The sequence below is a fragment of the Eriocheir sinensis genome, unplaced genomic scaffold (genome assembly GCF_024679095.1).
Source record: "Eriocheir sinensis breed Jianghai 21 unplaced genomic scaffold, ASM2467909v1 Scaffold1632, whole genome shotgun sequence".
NCBI classification, from domain to species: domain Eukaryota; kingdom Metazoa; phylum Arthropoda; class Malacostraca; order Decapoda; family Varunidae; genus Eriocheir; species Eriocheir sinensis.
Window position 1 is genome coordinate 1 of NW_026110998.1, and position 22,500 is coordinate 22,500.

Consider the following 22,500-nt stretch of genomic DNA (forward strand, 5'->3'; position numbering starts at 1 on the left):
GTTGTTTGTTGTATTTATTGTTGTTCTTGTTGCTTTTTGCTTACTTTTCATCTTACTGTTCTGGTTCATATCTAATTATTCTTTTCGTTCATATATATACTTGTTCTTGTTGCTTATTCATCATCACCTTCTCCTCCTCCTTCAATTCTTTTTTTTATTATTTTCCCGTTGTCATATTCTTGTTCTACTTGTTTTCCTTTTTCCTTCTTCTCTTTTCTTCTTCTCTTCCTCTTCTCTCTTTTCTCCTCTACCTCCATCCATGGCGCCAGGTACTCGACAGGTGACCTCCAGGTGTTACCTACTTTGTCAACATTCCGCTCCAAAACAAAGACGTGACTCACCCTACTGAGAATGTGTAAACCAAAATAAAGTTATTATTCCCAATGAGTCAATATGAGCCCTTTATTGCTTCCCCGTGTGATGTGTGTGTGTGTGTGTGTGTGTGTGTGTGTGTGTGAAGGTAATAAAGGTCAATTTACAAAGATAGAGAAAACATCGATGTACCTGATATTATTATTATTGTGTTTATTATTATTATTATTATTATTATTATTATTATTATTATTATTATTATTACATATTATTATTATTTTGTATTATTTTTAGCATGTTCTTTTTATTATAGTTATCATCATTAATACACCATCATACAGTCATATCGCAACGTTCTTTCCTCCTCTCAACACGCTATCAAAGATTTAACCACAAGCAAAACATATAGAAGGCGTGAGGCATTCACCACGTGTCCTTTCTTATAATTTATCTTACTCGAGTGTTCAAGCCCTCGTTCTGTACCTTATCTTACACAAATTCAAGCCTCAAGCTTTTTATTAACTATCCTATACGTCAGCTTGATATGATGTTCTGAGTTTGCTCTCCGCGATATTTATGTAATGTCTTGTGTGTTGTGGTTTCCTTTCTTTCCATAGTTCACACTCTCCCACTCATCCTCCGCTTTACAAAGGTGTCTATCGTGTATAGATTAATAAAGGGTCATGTGTGTGTGTGTGTGTGTGTGTGTGTGTGTGTGTGTGTGTGTGTGTGTGTGTGTGTGACATTGTCTGTGTGTGTGTGTGTGTGTTTTACATTTTTCCCAATGACCTAGAAATATACAATACAACATATACAATCACCAACCGGAAGAGGTTCAAAAGCACCTTTCCACTTCTAACAGCTTCTATCTGATCATGAGTATGGATTCCCGCAAAGGAGAGCGTTCAACTGGCGATCTTCCTTCTTTCTCTTAACTGACTCTTGGTCATCCTCTCTTAGCCGTTTCGGTGAAACTTCCTCTGTTGCGCTAGACATATCGAAAGCCTTCGATAGAGTCTGGCACCAGTCTTCTTTCTAAACTGCCCTCTTTCGGATTCTATCCCTCTCTCTGTTCCTTTATCTCCAGTTTCCTTTCAAAGGCCGTTCTATCTCTGCGGTGGTAGGCCAGACGGTCACTGCTCTTCCTTAAACTTCTATCAACAGTGGCATTTACAGAGGCTCTCTCCTCACTCTCTTCCTGTTATTCATCAATGCCATCTCTTCTTTCTATAACAAACTTTTTGTCCCACTCATACGCCGACGACTCCACTCTGCATTATTCAACTGCTTTCAATGAAGACCCTCTCAGCAAGTACACGACTCCAGACTGGAGCTGCAGAACAGCAACCTCAGACCTTGCTATCATTTCCGATTGGAGCAGAAGGAACCTTGTGATCCTTCAATGCCTCAAAAACTCAATTTCTCCACCTATCAACTCGACACAATCTTCCAAACACCTATCCCTATTCTTCGACAACACTCAGCTGTCACCGTCTTCAACACTAAACTTTGTCCTCGGTCTATCCTTAACTCAAATCTCAACTGGAAACTTCATCTCCTCTCCCTTCTAAATCAGCTTCCACCTCGAGGTTGGGCGTTCCTGTATCGTCTCCACTTAGTTCTTCTCCCCGCGCAGTTGCTAATCCATATACAGGGCCTCGTCACGCCCCTCATTATGGAGTATGCATCTCACGATGGTAGGAGACTCCACTCACGCAGCTCTTCTGGACAGAGTGGAGACTAAGGCTCTTCATCTCATCAGCTCTCCTCCTACTACTGATAGTCTTCTACCTCTTAGAATTCCTTACCGCGATCTTTGCCTCTCTTTCCTATCTTCTATCGATATTTCCACCTTTGACTGCTCTTCTGAACTTGCCCAACCATGCTTTCCCCCTACTGACTTGGCCCCACTTTACACCCACGACATTTCTACTCATGCTCATCCCTATACTGTCAGAAACGCCTTATGCAAGGATTAACCAGGATCTTCACTCTTTCATCCCTCACGCTGGTAAACTCTGGAACTATCTTTTCTTCATCTGTAACATATCCTCCTGTACGACTTTAACTCTTTCAAAAGGAGGAGTATCAGGACCTCTCCTCCGAGGGTAACCTTTCTTTCCGGCCACCTCTATCGATTCTTTTTGGGAGCAGCGAGTAGCGGGCTTTTTTATTATTATGTTTTTGCACTTGTTATGGGCTGTCTCCTTTTTATTTGTAAAAAAAAAATACGCGCTAGTGCCACACACGCACACACACACACACACGTTGCCAAGGTTGTACAAGTGTGCGTTGGGGAGATGAACAGCAGCACCACTGTTGGTTAGCGTAGAACGATTTTTTTTTTTTTCTGGAAGGAGTGGGAAAAGTAATCATCTCAGGTGTGTGTGTGTTTGTTTATGTGTGACAATGTGTGGGGTAGGTGGCGTGAAGAAATAAACATCTGGGTGACCAAATGACGTGTGTGTGTGTGGAAGTAGAGTGGCGTGAGGAAGTAAACATCTAGAGGATTTATTTTTACCTAATCATATCTTCTTATTGTTTGTATAAGAAGTGATCTTGTTTGTAGTGGTACTTATATTTATATATCTAAAAAGTGTGTGTGTGTGTGTGTGTGTGTTTGTGTGTGTGTGTGTGTGTGTGTGTGTGTGTGTGTGTTGTAGATTGCCGCGCATGGTGTTAGTGTTGCGTTATGTTGCGTTAATATTTGAGGGTGAGCTTATCGTAACCTGTCTAACCTCTTCCAAGTTTTTCAGGATCTCTCTTTTTTTCTTCTTTTTTTTGGTGTGCTTGTGTGTGAGTTGGAGTCGTGTTTGTAACTTGTCTCTGGAGGGGCTATGAAGCGTCCGACTGATTGTTTTTTCTTTGCTGTACGTCCGTCATAAACGGCATCCCACTGACTAATTTTCTGAGTCTCCCACCAGCCCTCCCACTCTCGGCACCCCTCCCCCCTCTCTACGCTTGGCAAGGCGCAATCAATATAAACATCTTGCTTCGGCCTTTTCCAAGATCCTCCCGCCTGGAGACACTCAATAGCCGACAAGGCACTCCACAATAACAAAGAAAATAAGATAATAGCACGTTCTTCACTCTGGGTTTCATATCAGCGACTCACGAAAATGAATGATCACCAGTTGGCAGCAGCTAACCGATACGCTACACTCTTGTTATAAAACGATCTTTGTATGGTTTCGGTTACATTGGGATAAAAAAATACTTTAGGTATATATTTTTTTTTTCTATAAGCGCGTTACAAAGTATTGGGTATATATGGACCGACTAAAGTAATGAAAGCGAAGATGCGTGAGTTAATACGTCTTTGTTTGAACGTCGTATTAGTCTTCGTCAACTTACTAATGTGTGGCTGATTTGTCGTTTTTGACCCGTTTTCAAGGGATGGTTAGTTGGTTTTGTTTTATATTTCTTTAAACCGTTTTAACGACTGAGTTTTGTAATACGTGAAGCAACTCTGTGAAAATCAAAGACTGCGTCCCAAAAGGACTTGAAAATCTGGCTTTATGGTGTCACGATGGGAGGCTGAAGAGTAAAGGAACTAGCTGTTGCCATCTGGTGAGCTAATCGTCTTGAGACTTACTGGAACGACCGACATTCACTCTTACCCCATGCCTAACCAAACTCAGGAGCAGCCTTCCTTCTGTAATTTCTTCTTCATGCGACTAAAATTCTTTCTCTAAAGAACCTTTGAATATCAGTTAATTAATGTCCTTCGTCTTTTCTTGCATCTTTTTTCATACTGGAGAGCGTCTTACGGCACTTGGGATATTCAACATAAATCTTCCCCTTAAAACAATCCGTCACACTCTGTCCTCTCTTCCACTCTCTTGTGTTCCCTAGAGTGCCTTGCCCTTCAACGTTCCTTCCCCAGGGAGACAGAATGACTGGCTTGGCAGCGATGCGGAGTGGCGGCAGTGGTGGTGGTCCCCCACTGCGGCGGTGCTGGCAGGGGAGCCTGGCTGCCCCACCCCTCCCACCGAGAGGCTGAAAGCCCTGGCGCAGAAAATCATGCATAGAGGAAGGTTCATGGCGGAACAGAGGTCAACTCACTGGGGCGTCAACTTGACCACAGTGAGTAACGAAGGAGAGAATGAGGGAGGGAGGCTGGAAGGGGAGGAATGAGTGCAAGACTGGAGGAAGGGATGAAGGGAAGGGGACAGGGAGATTTAGCTGGGAAAAGAATGAGAGACTGAGGCACTAGGGGGAGGCTGGAGGGATAGAAAGGAGAGAGAAGCTGGAAGGAAAGAAAAGGATGTTGGGAGGCAGGGAAGAGAGCGGGTGGCACCAGATCTCAGCTCTCCTTCACACCTATGTATCATCTTGCACTGGAGTCATGTGTGCCAGTCCGTCCCCCTCCGCCCATCAGACCTGTTTCTTTCTCTCTGGGACGGTGACCTGTATGTAATGATACGGTGTTGGGGCCTCAGCCTGCGAGGGAGGCAGTGCCTCCTGCGACCAAAGCAGCAGTGCGTGGGTCATGTATTTCCTCCTAGTACTTCTGTGATCAAGTGACAACGAGGTGTGGTTGGTCCTGCTTCTCTCGGTAGACCTTTGACACAAGTAGCAAAGCCCAGTGTACTTGCTGTCCTTCCCAGTAGACCTGTGACCGAAGAGGCAATGCCGTGTGTCCTGTGATGTCCTTCCCCTCGTCCACGGCTCCCCTTTCCTCCTGCAGACGGAAATAATCGAGGAATTCAGCTACCCCGCCGAGATCCACCACGTGACCACGCCGGACGGCTACATCCTGGAGCTGCACCGCGTCCCCTCACGGTATCGGCGGCAGCGGTGACCGGCCCGTGGCGCTCCTGCAGCACTGCCTCCTCTGCTCCTCGTCTGACTACATCATGAACACGCCGGAAGAGGCCCTCGGTGAGGAGGGAGGGGCAAGGCAAGGGCAGGGGTAATGGTTGAGCTATGCTGCATCAAGGGCTGCAGTGTAACGTGAGGAAGGAGAACAGGGCAGGGTAGGGAAGAGTAAGAAAGGTGGCAGGACTATGTTTAGTCAGTCAGGACTATGCTTAGGGCAGGGTAGGAAGGGGCAGGACAAAGTGACGATCAAGCACTTCGTAACAGGTGGCAGAAAAGAAAAGATGCAGATTATGACTTAGCTTCTGTTTTGACATCAACACGGCATCGCGTTTTCACACTCATCATTATTATTTCTCATCCTCTCACTCCCCGACCAGCGTACGTGCTGGCGGACGCGAGCTGACGTGTGGATGCCGAACTTCCGCGGCAACACCTACTCGAGGGCCCACGTTGAGCTGGACCCCGGAACATCGACTTCTGGGCTTCAGGTGAGGCAGGTGCGGGGGAAGAGGCAAGGTCAGGGGCGCGGAGGTGGTGAGGGTGGGGGCCGAGGGAAGGGTGGGTAAAGCTGCCTCGCCAAGTTAAGGATTATGGGTAAAGTTTTGAAAGTGGATTATGGCGTGGCTTACCATCAGAATGAAGAGGGTTCAGGTTAGTGCAAAAATTTCTGGTGTCCTTCAGGAATTGGCTGGCAGGTCCATTATTATTTATCATTACATCAGCGACTTTGATTGTGGTATAACCAGTGATATTGGTACGTAGAGATATTCGAAAATTTGCCGAACACACCATGATTGCCGGACTATTTGCTTGACGAACCGCTGAAGTTATCTTAAATTGGTATCTGTCATTGGTTTGATCCCATCTTGTGGCGTAAAACAACCTTCATCGTCGCCACCAATCACGCAGAACGTTAAAACGTCACTGTTGTACAAAAAAAAATCCTGGAGAAGTCTTTACTGAACGTGTTTGTGTAGTTTATTCTTTTATTCTGATTTAATTCACTCCTCCTCCCTTCATATGGCACCCTAACCACTGCATTTCACCCCATCCTCACCGATTCGTCACCACTAATATCCCCCTAACGACCCTCAGCTGGGACGAGATGGCGAAGTACGACGTGCCCAGTAGCATCGACTACATCCTGGCCACGACGGGGCGGGAGGACCTTTACTACGTGGGCTGGAGCATAGGCACTACCGTCTTCTTTGCCATGATGAGCGAGAGGCCAGAGTACAACAAGGTGTGTGTGTGTGTGTGTGTGTGTGTGTGTGTGTGTGTGTGTGTGTGTGTGTGTGTCTCTCTGTGTGTGTGTGTGTGTGTGTGTGTGTGTGTGTGTGTGTGTGTGTGTGTGTGTGTGTGTGTGTGTGTGTGTGTGTGTGTGTGTGTGTGTGTGCATGCTTGTGTGTTATTGGATGGAAGGCAAGGGATGGGATGAGATAAGCGCCGCTAGGAGGGACAAAGTGCTGGTAACAGAGACCAAACATGACAATTACCCGGATTTTTCTATTTCTTCGACTCAATAAACCTTTTCCACTTCCCTGCACGTGTCCTAGCAGGTGCGAGCTATAACAGGCCTGGCCCCTGTGGCGTACTTGGATTACGTAAAGGCCCCTCTTCGAGCTGGCACCCATCGCAGGTGACTTGGACGTAAGTACTTTTGCATGTCTACCTGTCTACCCTCGTTATCCAGGGCAAGGATGTGGAAGCTTCTTAAGACTGGCTGATACAAAAGTTATAATTTGGTCACTGGCGTCGCCTGTGAGGTTGTGTACTATCCTCAGTATTCTCAGACACTTCCATCTCCCATCAACATTCAAAAGTTCAAAAAGAGATCAGTCAGAATGTATTTTTTTAGGGTTCAAGGTACAGAAAATAATCAAACTACCACCAGGTCATATAACTACCTATGAAAATACCCAGCCTTGTCAAATGTGTGTGCTTGAGTGACGAAATCTTTAAGAACATGGCCTATGTGTAAAAAAATTACTCACGATCCTTCCACGTCCTACACCCCAATAGACCATCATGACCCTGCTGGGCGTGGGCGAGCTCCTCCCCGGCGGTGAGTACATGGACTACATCACCGACAAGTTCTGTGACGACAACAGCACCTACGCCGGCGTCTGCTACAACTTCCTCTTCCTGATCGCCGGACCTGACTCAGAAGAGCTGAACGGTAAGAGCCGAGCAAAACATTCTAGACCAGGCACAATGCTAAAGTTCAGTCCGTCGACTTCGTGATGAACCTGCAGGAAGTAACTTCAAGGAGGCATGTCGTCAGGGCGTCATTATGTTTAACAGGTGTCTTGATGCTAAGTTAACCTAACAGTTCTCTATTACCTGAGTCTTCTCTCCTTAATTAAGTCACAGGTGCCGTAATTATTGAACCTAACACAACACTTCCCTTGATCACCTAAGCCTTCTCTCCCTTCATATAAAGTTCCTTACGTGCCTTGATGCTAGTAAGACTTACAACAGTTCCTCAATAATTATATTCTCTTGTCCAATTAAAACCCATAGGTGTCTTAAAAATGTAAGTATGCCCCATGCTTATACTTCTCTCTATTTTCTTACTACCCAATTAAAATCAATAGGTGTCTTGAAAACGTAACCTACAGTCCCCCTGCTCACCTGTGCTTCTCTCCCCATCAAGGAGTTCTGCCCGTCATACTGGCCCACACCCCGCCGGTTCCTCCGTCCACCGTCAACCACTACGCCCAACTTATTGCGTCAGGTGCGTAGGTTGGATCGACTGGCATTACTTTAGAAGACCATTAACTCTGATGAGCGGTATTTTTATTTTCACATTGATCCAGGTTTACTTTGAGTGTTAGCTGCCATCACGAACCATTTGCAGGAATTGTTAACCATACTGAGAGCTGTGTGCCTCCTTTGCGTTCGGTATTCAGTCGTTTACATTCTTCTCGCCGTCTGGTAAACATATTGATTTATGAAGAATTCGCGGTTCGCACTTTGAGAACAGTGATTAAGTTTGAAAGAACGGTTTGTATGTTTGACTACCTACTTTTTCGTGTTATTGTACGTATTATTTGCCTTCACAGGTTGTTCCAGAAGTACGACTATGGCATAATCGGCAACATGAACCACTACAGCCAGTCCACACCGCCGCTCTACAACCTGAGCAGAAGTCACCGTACCGGTCGGCCTCTTTTGGGGACAGACCGACTGGCTGGCCACTCCCGAGGTGATCAACACGTGTTTCATTGTCTTATCATATGTCTCTTCTATCCCTCACAGCTCTAAATTAAATCCGTTTTCTATACCGATTATAAAATAAGTTCCACGTTGTCTATCACCAGCCAAAACTTTTCTTCCAACTCACCCTTGTTGATCAAATCTCCCTCTCTCTAAACATCCTAACTATCCATTCAACCTTACAAAATGTTTTTTCTTTTCTCCGTCTTTCATCCCTCCATATTTCATTTACCACACCTTGATGTAATGTTCCATTCGTTTCGTTCCTCCGTCTCCCCCGTCCCCCAGTGCCTCATCTCCTTGTTCCCCCAGGACGTGACTCACCTGCCTCGCTGCGGAGGCTTCCCAGCGTGGCGCTCAACTACAGGATCGACAAAGACCAGTTCAACCACCTTGACTTTGGCTGGTGAATGATTCTCTCTCTCTCTCTCTCTCTCTCTCTCTCTCTCTCTCTCTCTCTCTCTCTCTCTCTCTCTCTCTCTCTCTCTCTCTCTCTCTCTCTCTTACACAAACACAAACACACAGACACACACATGACAAAACACTCCTTTAACCATGTATTAATTCTCTCCTTCCTCTCATTCCTTTCCTACGCCTCCCTTCCCTTTCCGTCTTTTCCTCTTCCCCACCTTTCCCCTTACCCACCTGCTAATCGCCTCCCCCTCCTCCGCCACAGGTGCATTCACACCTACTACTACGTCAACAGTCACGTCCTCAACTTCCTGTCCAGCACTGAGGCGCGGCGACGCTCTAGAAGCATGTACGAAGCGAGTAATCATTGGCCCGCCGCGTGCATGGCAAAAAGGGGGTAGAAATGCAAGACTTTATATCTCATTTGTTTCATTTATAAGTGTAAGCATGGAGGTAGAGGAAAGTTATGGGATCAGTATGAAGCGGACCGATGGGACTGAGCAAGACGCGAAGGAGCGAGATGCATAGGAAGGGGAGTGTGTTGAGTAAAGTTGGGCCAGGTATAACTGTGAGTGACCTCGGTGGTCATCTCCGACGCATTAGCCTTGAGCCTGTGGTGGGAAGACCCCATTACCCCGGGTTACAAGGCCAGTGTGGTATACCACAGTTTATCCTCTCCGGGTTTCCCCAGGTACTCATCTCAATATACCAGTCTAAAAAGAGGATGAACAAGTGAGTGAGCTGCACGCAGAGTGCCCGAGTCCGCATTCGACTCCGGGCTAATGAATTCGTAGCTAGGCACGTTAACCACTGCACCGAGGTGTATAATGATAAAAAGGGTGTGTCTGAGCAGGGAAAAAATTAAAGGTCCTTCCGTTAAGGCCACCCCCTCAAGGGAAATTCCCGAAAGAAACAAGTCATCAGCGATATAGCTAGCCAGAATGTTTAGTTAGAAACTTTCGTTTCGTCTACCACACGGTTAATGTTTTGTCCTCATAAGAGAAGAATTCAGGTGCCAGAGACATCTACCACCTATCTATATAAACACACGTTAATATAACTACGTAACAGTATTACGACCCAAAACATCCGGTCACTTTATTCCTTGCCGTCATCTAACTCCTCCTCCTCCCCGGCACTCAGGGCGGGCCGTGAGGGAAGTGCACATGTCCGCTGACGCAACACTGGCCTCGCAGGAAATATGAATTATGTGCGACGCTTTGCGGAACGCCGCGGCTCACGAGGACACCGTTTGGGACACGTGGAACACAGACAAAGAACATGACTGTCTGTATTCCTTCGATACACCCATGAAGTTGTGCCAGGCAGCGCATCACGGGTGCGTCATCACATCGCCACCGGTCCTGAGGCAGCCTAGCACAAGCCGGGCACCACAAGGAGTCACGGGACAGGCGTGAGGCAGGTGCGGTGCTTCGCCTCACCGCTTGGCAGGTCGGATGGGACCAGTTTTTGCCGCCCGCCTCCGCCGCACGGCGTCCCTGTTGGAGATTCCCAGCGGCTTGTTAGGTACTGACTTCCCCCAGCCTGAGGGCTCGCTCGGCTGTCCGGCTGCCGCTGTATATAAGGGGTGACGCAGGTGCTGCCACCACAGCAGCTCCTCACCTCTTAACGATGGCCCAAGCGACGTGGTGTCTCCTGGTGATGGCGGTGGCGGCGGTGGTGGCCGTGGGCACACCCCTATTACAGGAAGCCCTACTACTACAGGCCATCCTACTACAGCCAGCGGGGAAGCACAGTCATGCAGGTGACCCCACGACGCCACCATTAGCAAGACCCCATTAAGCACTGGCTCCGTGGACCTGCCCGCCGCAGAAGGAAAGCCTGTAAGCCCCGTCTCTTCCAGTGACCCTGACGCCAGCCTAGCCGCCCTCCTCAGGGAGACGGACGGCCTCTCCGACTCCCCTAGTCTCCCGCCTCCCCAAGCAACCCCACCAACTTCGACGTAGACATTCGCGCCCAGCGCTAGCAGAAACAGCAACTGTCATGCTGACAATGTCGATGTTGCTGACCGTCCGCTATAACACCACCACCACCTGCACAGCGTAAACACACACACACACACACACACACACACACACACACACACACACACACGAAAAACAAGCAGCTCTGTCAAGAACGCGGCCAAACAATGTTGACAGCGAGCACAGTAACAACTAGATTTCTTGATGATATTGTCTGAAAACAGTCTGTACGAACATAAACATTTTGCCGACACTGAGTTTTCTTTAATGACGCCTATTTACCTGTAAGACAAAAGTGAACCGAGATTTCTACTTGTTACGACGAGTGGCTGAACTGTGAGCATAAATATGGAGTATAATAATAATAATAATAATAATAATAATAATAATAATAATAATAATAGTAATAATAATAATAATAATAATAATAATAATAATAATAATAATAATAATAATAGTGATAGTAATAATAATAATAATAATAATAATAATAATAATAATAATAATAATAATAATAATAATAATAATAATAACAACAACAACAATAACACCAGTAATAATATCAGCACACAGAGAAGTACTGTATATTAGAAAACTGTCATGAATATATACTCATGGGTGTGTTCATAAATACACATACCGGTATACACATACAAATATGTTCACAGCTTCATGAGGCCATGTGTATATCTTCCCATGCATATGGTTCACCGTATCTTGGAGGAAACATATGGTAGTGTGTGTGTGTGTGTGTGTGTGTGTGTGTGTGTGTGTGTGTGTGTGTGTGTGTGTGTGTGTGTGTGTGTGTGCATGAAGTATGAATCAATTTATTCATTTATTTATTAACCCTTTTATGAATTTGTCTATCTCTATATTTTCCTAGTAGCTACCCACGCTCAGTTTTCCAATTTACAAGCAAGAAAACACAGATGAACAAACGTATGGGGTTAAAGTTGACATTCCTGAGTTGAAACTGATAATCAGATTATTTTTTTTGTGAAGGTTCAAGTGTATTTTACAAAACGTCCTTCCCGGGGGACGAACATACTTCATACCACATCAATTCCCATATAAATACTTTTTTTTTTTTTTTTTTTTTTTACAAACCAGCCCTTATCTGTTAGCCTCTCCGCGCCCAGCGTCACCTGAAAGGCAGGTATATGTTGCCCGAGACCCCCCTGTAAGTCATTCAGCTGCCAGGAGTTAATCAGGTAAGAAGCCGCTACCCTCCTGTCCCTTTCAGCGCACTGGAGACGCTAGTTAGTACAAGACAAGTAACGGACCCCTTTGGCAATCTAGTGAAAGCGACTGATTTCACCCCAAGCAATCATATGTATTAAACGCATTCCATTTTGCAGGACCCATCCCTGGACTCACTAATGCTGGATATTCCTTACACTCCACTTCCGATTCTCTTATAGTCACCTATGTTAAACTTTGCCTCTTTGTCTCCTACGCCCAGGACGCAAATAAATAGTGACTCATCGCATATAACACTGAATAGTTTCTACTCGACACTGCTGTTCCTTTTTTTTTTTTCCTTCACGCCATTGTTTCCTTATTCATTCTACTTTACTGCCTGTTTTCTAAGCTCGATTACTGCTCTCTGGCTCAGTTTTCTTGTTCTCTTATATACCTCTCATTTGTCATACAGTTTTACATAACAAATAACAAAACTAATATTCTCTCTCTCTCTCTCTCTCTCTCTCTCTCTGTCTCTCTCTCTCTCTCTCTCTCTCTCTCTCTCTCTCTCTCTCTCTCTCTCTCTCTCTCTCTCTCTCTCCAGGATGATGACTGGCTTGAGCAGAAGCGTGGTGGTGATAGTGGTGGTGGCGGTGATGGCGGGGACTCTGGCGAGGGCCCATCCCCCCACTAGGAAGCTTGAGGCCTTGGCAGATATGATCAAGATGGAGAAGGCGATGGCGGAGGAGAGGTCCACTCACTGGGGCGTCAATCTGACCACGGTGGGTGAGGGAGGGAGGCGGGAGGAGAGAAAGGGGGAGATGCAAATGAGGTTGGAGGGGAAAGACGGGGAATGCTGCACCGAGCTTTAAGAAAACTTGTTCATATTACGTATCCCGAAGCGAATCGTGAGTTCCGGCTTCCTATCTCATCAGGAAAAACATGAAGGTTGGATATTACGCGTTTTACAGCATCTGCCAGACTGTGAAATTCCTATGTGACTCATCATCTGACAAGGAACAATGCAAGACAATCGGTTCGAAAAAGATCACTGATGAACAAAGGAGTGAATGACAGAATAAACCCCCGAGAAAATCCCTTCTTATAGGTTCAAGGGAATATGAGCAGCTGCCTAATACAACTACAATTGGTTAGGAAGGATATCTGAAACGAGAGGAAAGAGGATTTTTAACCCTGATACCGTTTCAAGTAATTCAGATACCAAAAACCAGTGTCCATGAAAGCCTCACAGGATAACAAAGACTCACAAAAGCAAGAATCACATGGAGACACCTTTAATTGAGGAGACAAGACTGGGATAAAAGACATATAAAAGATTTTTGAATGTCTTTATATGCGCTAAATGTCCGAAAATGTACATTTTTAAATGTACAATGATCACAGAGTGAATTCCGAAGTTGTGTTACTGTTTAGTCCCTCTTCGTCCACGGCTCGCCCTTCCCCCCGCAGACGGAGATCATCGAGGCCTTCGGCTACCCCACCGAGATCCACCACGTGACCACGCCGGATGGCTACATCCTGGAGCTGCACCGCATCCCTCACGGCATCGCCGGCAGCAGCGATGACCGGCCCGTGGCGCTCCTGCAGCACTGCCTCCTCTGCTCCTCGGCTGACTACATCATGAACACGCCGGACCAGGCTCTAGGTGAGGAGGGAAGGGGGCTAAGCAAGGGCGGGGGTAAAAGTAGGGCTGAACTACGTTAAGGGCTGCAGTCTAACGTGAGGGAAGAGTAGAGTAGGCCAGGGCAAGCAGGGTGAGGAAGTGAGGGCTATGGTTAGGGCACAGCAGGAATGGACAAGACAAAGTGAGGGTCCAGCACTTTGTATGTGCGGGATAATGAAGATGATGGCGTAGCTTCTTACAATTTTCTCTCTTCATAACTATTTCTCATCCTCTCATTCTCTCCCTCTCCCGACCAGCGTACGTGCTAGCGGACGCGGGCTACGACGTGTGGATGCCGAACTTCCGCGGCAACACCTACTCAAGGGCCCACGTTGAGCTGGATCCCGAGATCGTTGACTTCTGGAGGTTCAGGTGAGGCAGGTGCGGGGAAGGGGCAAGGTCAGGGGAGCCGTGAGAATGGTGCAGGTGACTGTATGGTGGTGGATGAAGTGAGTAATGGTACAGTGACGTCACAGGAAGAGGTGCATGAAGGACAATGTGAGAGGAGGGGGACGAGACAGGTGAGTCATGAGTATTTGGGAATATAGGTAACACAGGTAAACGACCCTATCCTTTACAATTATCATGCGTTCTCTTATGTGTTAGAGAGGGAGTATAAGAAAGAAAAATGGAGAGGAGGACAAGGCAAGTAGGAGACAGGGATGTAAGAGCATATAGATAGGAGAAGCAAACAATCCTTCCCTTACAACCTCTACAATGACCCCAGCTGGGACGAGATGGCGAAGTACGACGTGCCCAGCAGCATTGACTACATCCTAGCCACGACAGGGCGGGAGGACCTCTACTACGTGGGCTGGAGCATGGGCACTACCACCTTCTGGGCCATGATGGACGAGAGGCCAGAGTACAACAGCAAGGTGTGTGTGTGTGTGTGTGTGTGTGTGTGTGTGTGTGTGTGTGTGTGTGTGTGTGTGTGTGTGTGTGTGTGTGTGTGTGTGTGTGTGTGTGTGTGTGTGTGTGTGTGTGTGAACCCACTACAGGTGTGTGGCTGTGTGTCTCCGGCAGGTGCGGGCAATGGCAGGCTTGGCGCCCGTGGCATACATGAACTACGCCCAGGGCCCCATCATCGAGCTGGCGCCCGCTTCAGGTGACATTGACGTGAGTACACACCTGGACCTGACTGCCATAATTAATACACCACGAGTTACATCTTGAATGCCACTTCATTCAATATGGACTAACAGATTGTTAAGCAGGAGCTATGATCTAAGCACAGCAAGAAGCAGAGCTCACCCCCTTTTCTCACGCCCCACTATCACCCCAACAGACCATCCTGACCCTACTGGGCGTGGGCGAGCTCTTCCCCAGCGGTGAGTACATGGACTACCTCGCAGAAAACTTCTGTGATAGCAACTCTACCTACGCCGAGACCTGCTATAACTTCCTCTTCCTTATCGCCGGACCCGACTCGGAGGAGCTGAACGAAGTAAGACCCACGTGAGAAGCTGATTAATTAATAACATGGGGGAGGAGGTAAAAGTTGTTAATGTTACTGTTTAGTGCCCAAGGATAGAACATTAATAAAGAACATTGACTAGAGCAAGGCCAGCCACAGCCCAATATAGCAGTCCTTGTGTCACCCCTCTGTTCTCTGACCTTAACTAAGTTTCACAGGTGTCTTAATACCAACCTAATACAACACAGCAGCTCCCTTAGTCACCTGTACGTTCTCTTAACCTAATTAGCTTCACATGCGTCTTGATACTAACCTAACCAAACAGTTATCTTGGTCACCTGTACGCTCTCTTAATCAAGTCAGTTTTACAAGGGTTTTGCTATCCCTCTCACCAAACAGTTCTCTTAAGTCACCTGCACGTTATCCGCCCATGAAGTTCCAGGGGCGACTTAATATTAAGCTAACCAAACGCAACAGTTTCCCTCTTCACTTGCATTCTCTTCCTTCCAATCGTTGACTCAACTAAGTTTGCACGGTCTTATACCTCATATTTATTTATCTTTTATTTACTTTCTACTCCTTTCTGAATCCATCTGGTATCACCAACACAATATTCCTTCTCTTCACATAACTTGATCCATTACAGTTTCGATAAGTTAACCATTGCCCCTACATGTTAATTCTGGGAAGGATGTTATTAACTCGTCCCTCACTCATCAAGGAGTTCCTGCCTGTCATCCTTACACCCCGCCGGCGCCTCCGTCCACACCGTCAACCACTACGCCCAGACAGTCATGTCGGGTAATTTCCAGAAGTACGACTACGGCTTAATCGGTAACATGAACCACTACGGCCAGTCCACGCCGCCGCTCTACAACCTGAGCGCCGTCACCGCCCCCGTCGGCCTCTTCTGGGGACAGACCGACTGGCTGGCCACGCCTGAGGTTAGCCAAGAAGTGCTTTCACTGTTTTATCATTTATCCTTCCTACGACTTCTGCGCTAAAACTAATAAAAATATAATCAGCCTTTCAGTCCCCACCGAAGTCTCAGCGCTCGCGGTATTAGTCTGCCAGCCACTATTCAACAACTTCTGCACGATCTCTCTATATCCATCTCCATATAAGTAAATTAATATGAAAATATTAGTATGGAAGTTGAAAAGGAATTAAATACGACGGAATCAAAAAATAAAAGAGAACAAATCAACTTTGAAGCCCCAGATGTTAACAGAATGGATAAATAAGGTTCCCCTCTCTATGCCATGCTTCAAATTTCCCCGCTCTCTGACCTTCATTTCCCCTTCCCTCCCTGCCCTACCAGCCAACCAGTGCCTCATTCCCCCCACCCCTTCTTCCCCCAGGACGTGGCTCGCCTCGCCGCGGAACTTCCCAACGTGGAGCTCAACTACAGGATTGACAAGGACCAGTTCAATCACCTCGACTTTGGATGGTAATGGCATTTTTTCTCTCTCATACACATTATTATTATTATTATTATTATTATTATTATTATTATTATTATTATTATTATTGTTATTATTATTATCATTCTTATTATGATCATCACTACTTATTATTATGCTTATTGCGAGAGGTCGAATCATTAACAGCTTCTTCTCCAACCCCCGACAGGTGCATCCATACCTACGAATACGTCAACAAACACGTGCTTGAGTTCCTCGCAGCTCACTGAGGCGCCGCTGTGGTGGCTTCCAGTATCAAAATGAATAAAATATCTCGTCCTTATGCTGTTCAAGTCCCTAATAGAAGAATTTATCAGTATTAATCTTCATTATTTCGTTCTTTTCACTGGTAAGAACTGGAAAAAAAACTCCCTTTAACAGTCTTTCCTCCCGCCTACGACAAACACGAGTTACAAGACACATCTGGAAGTAAATTTTATGTTTTTTCGGCACTTTTCTATCCCCTTCAAACGGAGCGAAAACTTGGTGATTTATTTTGCCCTAAGCCTATCTCCTGGGGCTCATGTAAGTGCCAGTGGTTATATATGACGTTAGTAAACACGAAACACTAGACTTCATACAATTAAACTGTATTACGCCACCGCTCTTATATCCCGTGTCTGATTCTTCAAATGATTGCTGAGTGCAATTTCCTCTCTCTTTCTCTCTCCCTCTCATGGGTGTTGGGTGTTTCTGGTCGCTTATAAACTGGGTACGAATAGACATGAAACACTACAGGCCTTTAAACTAGGTTAGGTTAGGTTAACCTGGCTCTCTGAGAAGACAAATAGTTCATTATATAATTAAATTAATAAATTAATTAATGTGTGTGTGTGTGTGTGGGTGTGTAGGGGGGTATTTGTTTCCATGAGGGGCACAGGTGGCCCATGGGTGGCTTCTGATTCCTGTTGAAGAACTCAAATTCAGCCGTCAGTAGAATACAGACGGAATACTGCATCCACCAGCTCCATTACCTTGTTCCACCGCACTCAATTCATTTTGGGCCCTGAATGATATAGAGACAAGTTGTATGTTAGTGAATTAGAACTTTATGCACTCTTATTGTAAATGTTATGGACACTGAACTACACAAAGGCTAATTTATAGACAACGGCATGAACCAAACTTGACCATTCTTTAACGTCTGAGATGATAAAGGAGCACTGCGGGCGTGGTTATTAAGCAAATATGAAATCGATGAGTCATCAACATGGTGAAACTGTTCTTAGTATGCCAGTCGCTGTCATTCACTAGGTTAGCATTAAGTAAAGTAAGTTTATAAGAGATTAACATGTTAGGTGAGATATAATGTAATCAGGGCTAAATAGGATTAAATATTATTATTACTGAGTGGCTATTTATTGAGCAGCTATCAGTGATTATCAAATCGCTCCATAACTATCTATAGCCAAAAGGTGTTCTACTATGACATAAAGCGTTTGAGGTGCAAAATATGATTTTTAACAATTATAAGGCAGTGCTTCAAAGTTTTTTGTCCCTGATATTCCCAAGCTTACTCCATGTTAATGTAACAACCCATTTTCAATAAAACACCAAACTCTTTTTTGGGGGGTCTTTATTATCATGTACTAAAATGAAAAGAGTGACTTTGCACAAAGTTATATTCCATAAACTGCTTAGTTGCCAATTAGCTACAGTTACCAAATATTGCATGGCAGGGTTGATATATAACCTCATGTTATTGACTTCCTTGCTGAGCTGCTCAGTATATAACTATAAAAGATTGATTTATTTGCTGGCATGGCAAGGATAGTAACCTAATACTGCCAATATAGATAGTGTAACCTAATACCGGTAAAGCAGTAACTTATTGCTGCTTATTTTGTCATTAAACCTAAGAAGCAAGTAATGCCTGACATACTTATCAAAGTGATGGATAACTTGTTAAAATCCACCACAAAGAAAACAGAATCAGCCACTGCAGTGAGTCAGGTGTAATTCTAGATAAATTCCATGGCAGCCTTTGCTGGTACATCGTATTTTGAGTTGGGCTACAGTGACTGGCTATAATCATGGTTGAGGGATTTGATTACTTTGACAGTGGTGAGAAATTTGTATACTTAACATAGTGGGCTTTATTTTGAGTCAATTACTTGGCTTCGGCTCAAAACTATCATTTACACCAAAGCATTTAGCAATGAATCAGGCAGGAAATATGTACCGTAAATTACTCATGCATGCAAATTCCTTTAATAGTACTTATAGCAAAGTAAAATGCAATATACCATTCACTGGCCTTAGCTGTTGAAGCAGTTGACGGCGACAACCCGGTACTGTCTCTAGGACGCATTTCTGAACCAGATCCTCATAGGAAGTTTGCTTTTATTGTTCCTCGTTAATAAGTTCCCAGGAAACATCTCATCAGTGAAGTCTCTGAGGACGCCTCGTCGAAGGAAATAACTTGCGAGCTGGCCGTCGAAGGGTTTGTTTACGTAGTCATGAGTGGATCTATGACTCGTAGCGGATCGCTAGGACAGGGTCGGAGCTGTCATAAGCGTTATGAGTCGTTTTATGACAGAGATCGCGAGTTATGACAAGAATCACCATTTTGTCTATTTATGACACTGCACCTTATGAGTGCTTAGGAGCGCTTTATAAACACGGCCCCTGAAGGCTTCAAAGCAGGGGATGAAATAGATGAAGTACTAAAAACATCACACATTATGCAAGACCTTTATAAGAATAAACACATTATGCAAGACCTTCATAAGAATATAACACATTATGCAAGATCTTCATAAGAATAAACAACAAATAGTGCAATAAACTTACTTTGTGTCCGTTGGGTGTAGCAGCGACTGGACCTGAAAGAGATATAAATGAATTAATAACGTGTGAAAAAGAAATAGCTAAGGCTTTCATTAACATACCAGATACCAAATACACAAACAAAATATTCAACAATTACAACAACCTAAGTGAAGGAAATGCATCTGCACGCACGACACAAAATGGGCGGACACAGGGCACAAACATAACATAGAAAGATACGTTACGAGCATCTCAACAAAAGAGGAGCATAATAATAATAATAATAATAATAATAATAATAATAATAATAATAATAATAATAATAATAATAATTATAATGTCAATTACATATATACATAATATTCAAGAAGACGACAAAATAATTCTATGATATAATGCCAAACAATAACAATAAAGCTCCCATGGGAAAAAGAAACATTTTAATACACAAAATTTTCCACTCCCTTACCACCTGCACCCCCCTTGTCCCCCTCTTCTCCTCCCCCTCGGAATAGGGAAGGCCGTGAGGCAAGAGTCTCACTGGAGCCAACCTTTGTGTAACACTTCGTGGAACACGGTGGCTGCCAGGGCTCCGTGGCCACTTCCTGTGGCAGGATTGGGACAAAGACTTCACGAATACGTCTTCCACTTCACCCGTACTACACTTCAAGCACACCTGTTCACACCTTCCATCTCCAACGAATCGCCGTTGGGCGCTGAAGCCGCCGCACGGGGCAGGACGGTGGGCAGCGGCGAGCATCAATACTGTTACTATAAATTAAATAACCCGGCCAGCATTCGAACCGCTACCTCCCCTATACGGAGGCTGCCGCGTAAACACATGAGAGCGATGATAATAACATGCCTTACGGGGGTGAGGAAAATTAGGGGAGGTAAGGCAAATGGAATATTTGATTGTGCAAGAAACGAAAAGCAGGCATTCTCTTTACAGGAAACACGGAACGCGGGGAAACACCGAACATAAAGAGTAGAGAGAGAAAGGGAGACTCCTTAGTGGTGGTGGTGGTGGGAAGGAGGATAATGGGGGAGAGATGAGACAAAACAGGTTTTACAGCGGAGATAGCTACTCATTCCACTGCTCTGCTGCTGCCACCAAAGCCAGTTTACACCTAACATAGCAGCCGTGTGCGCGGCGTGGTTGCGTCAGCGGGACAGCCCCGACGCGGGTTTTTTTTTTTTTTTCGTTTTGGCGAAGGTGTTCCCTTGGTCAGGAGGGAAGTGCCATGTGTGGGTCTTTGGGCGTCGCTGTATATAAGGCGCGGAGATGGTTAGGGCAACAAACAGCAGCTCAAGCTCGTCTCCTGATCAGCTTCTCATCTCATCACCTCCACTACTCCCTATTACAATGGCCAAGACAGCAGCGTGGTGCTTGGTGGTGCTGGCGGCGGTGGCGCTGGTAGCGGCGAAGGCAGACCCCGGCCGCCCCTACTATAAGAGGCCCTACTCCTACAACCAGCATGGCGGTCACGGCTCCGTTGGACACGGCTCCGTCGGCATCGGCTCCGTAGGGTACAGCGGCCACTCTTCTCACGGGCACGGAGGTCACGGCGGCCGCGGCTCCGTCGGTAACCTTGGCGGGAAGCTCGGCGGCCACGGCTCTTTTGGGCACTTCGGCGTGAAGGGCGTGCACGGCGGCAAGCACTACCACCACCACCACTAGCAGGCCGCGGTACCTGCACAACACATGGCGGGGCGGGGAAGTCATGGGCACTATGCTTCAAAACTCCCCCTTGCTCCACTCTCCTCTACCGGCGACGTGATACTCGATATTATTTATTTTTATAATAAAGATTTACTTAATGCTCAAACGTTTACTTACCGTTCCTGAGCCTAAAGCCCCGAGGAGAGCTGCCACCCAACACACACACACACACACACACACACACAAATAGCAGAGGATTCATACTTTGTGTTCACGACTTACCCTACCCTGGTACTTAAAGAGAGGTTGTCTAGAACGGAAGCATTAGATATGAATAATAAAAATTGTACTTATGAAGCAAAATTCCCTTATCTCTTTCAGTTACACACCCCACACATTCCTCTCTGAGGCGTGATAAAGCATTTCTGGATAAGTGTCGATGCATTATTGTTGTAGTGATTCACTTCAAAGAAAAAACAATACACACCAGTAACATGGATGGACTGAAAAACAGAAAAAATAGACTCCAATAGCATATAAGTAGTAATCCTTGTGTGCGTGCGTGTGTGCCTGTGTGCGTGCGTGCGTGCGTGCGTGTGTGTGCATGTGTGTGTTTTACGTCTTGGCCTACTGCACCGGTAGGCTTTCCTGGTGAGGTCTGACGGCCGACCCAGCCAGTTCTGGCCCAGGCAAGTGTTTACAGAGGCGCCATCTTCCTTGGCTCATGCTCATGCCCCCCGGAGCTCATCTTTGAGCCTCTGTTAGAGAGGGAGTCTAGAGTCCGGGTTTTAACAGGTCATCTTCAGGGCAGCAGGTGGGTAGTTTTAGGCCATTGGGCGGTGATTGAAAAAACCCAGTTGTACGTCGGGCAGGAGTCGAACCTCCATCCTCTTGGACGCTGATCCGGCACGCGAACCTGTCAGACACCGCCTCCCTTGTGTGTGCGTGCGTGTGTTGGAAAAGGAGAGAGAGAGAGAGAGAGAGAGAGAGAGAGAGAGAGAGAGAGAGAGAGAGAGAGAGAGAGAGAGAGAGAGAGAGAGAGAGAGAGAGAGAGAGAGAGAGAGAGAGAGAGAGAGTTAGAGAGAGAGAGAGAGAGAGAGAGAGAGAGAGAGAGAGAGAGAGAGAGAGAGAGAGAGAGAGAGAGAGAGAGAGAGAGAGAGAGAGAGAGAGAGAGAGAGAGAGAGAGAGAGAGAGAGAGAGAGAGAGAGAGAGAGAGAGAGAGAGAGAGAGAGCAGGTCCTTGTACTGACACCCTTGGTGAATATGGTATAGGGTCATTGATGAAAGTTACATTGAAAGCTTGAAAAGATACAAACAGCATTACAGTTGTCAGCTTTCGAGCATGCAACGTAATTGACATCAATGGCCCTATATCATATTTACAGTTTTCAGTTCAAGGATCTCTCTCTCTCTCTCTCTCTCTCTCTCATCACTTACCGTGTTTCCAAAGGTCACCATTCTCCTGGTGAGAGAAGGCAGGATCAACGATCGTGAGAAAAAGTTTGCGTTTTGACGCATCTCCGCAAATTTTCCAGTCTCGGAAATTATCTCTATTTTCCTGTAGCTTCT

At 45.8% G+C, this 22,500-nt stretch overlaps 1 protein-coding gene and 2 pseudogenes across 1 annotated transcript; all 3 read left to right on the forward strand.

Annotated features, from left to right (window-relative positions):
• Positions 1–4,207: 4,207 nt before the first annotated feature.
• LOC126990419 (lipase 3-like) lies at positions 4,208–10,733 on the forward strand (annotated as a pseudogene).
• Positions 10,734–11,922: 1,189 nt separating this feature from the next.
• On the forward strand, positions 11,923–16,943 carry LOC126990420 (lipase 3-like; annotated as a pseudogene).
• A 3,692-nt stretch (positions 16,944–20,635) lies between these two features.
• On the forward strand, positions 20,636–20,950 carry LOC126990421 (uncharacterized). Its single transcript, XM_050849032.1, has one exon. The coding sequence runs from the start codon at positions 20,636–20,638 to the stop codon at positions 20,948–20,950; it is 315 nt and encodes a 104-aa protein (XP_050704989.1).
• Positions 20,951–22,500: the final 1,550 nt, after the last annotated feature.

What these genes read in the sequence shown, in the direction of transcription:
- LOC126990421 (XM_050849032.1), top strand. Translation starts at nt 20,636, where the DNA reads ATGGCCAAGACAGCAGCGTGGTGCTTGGTGGTGCTGGCGGCGGTGGCG.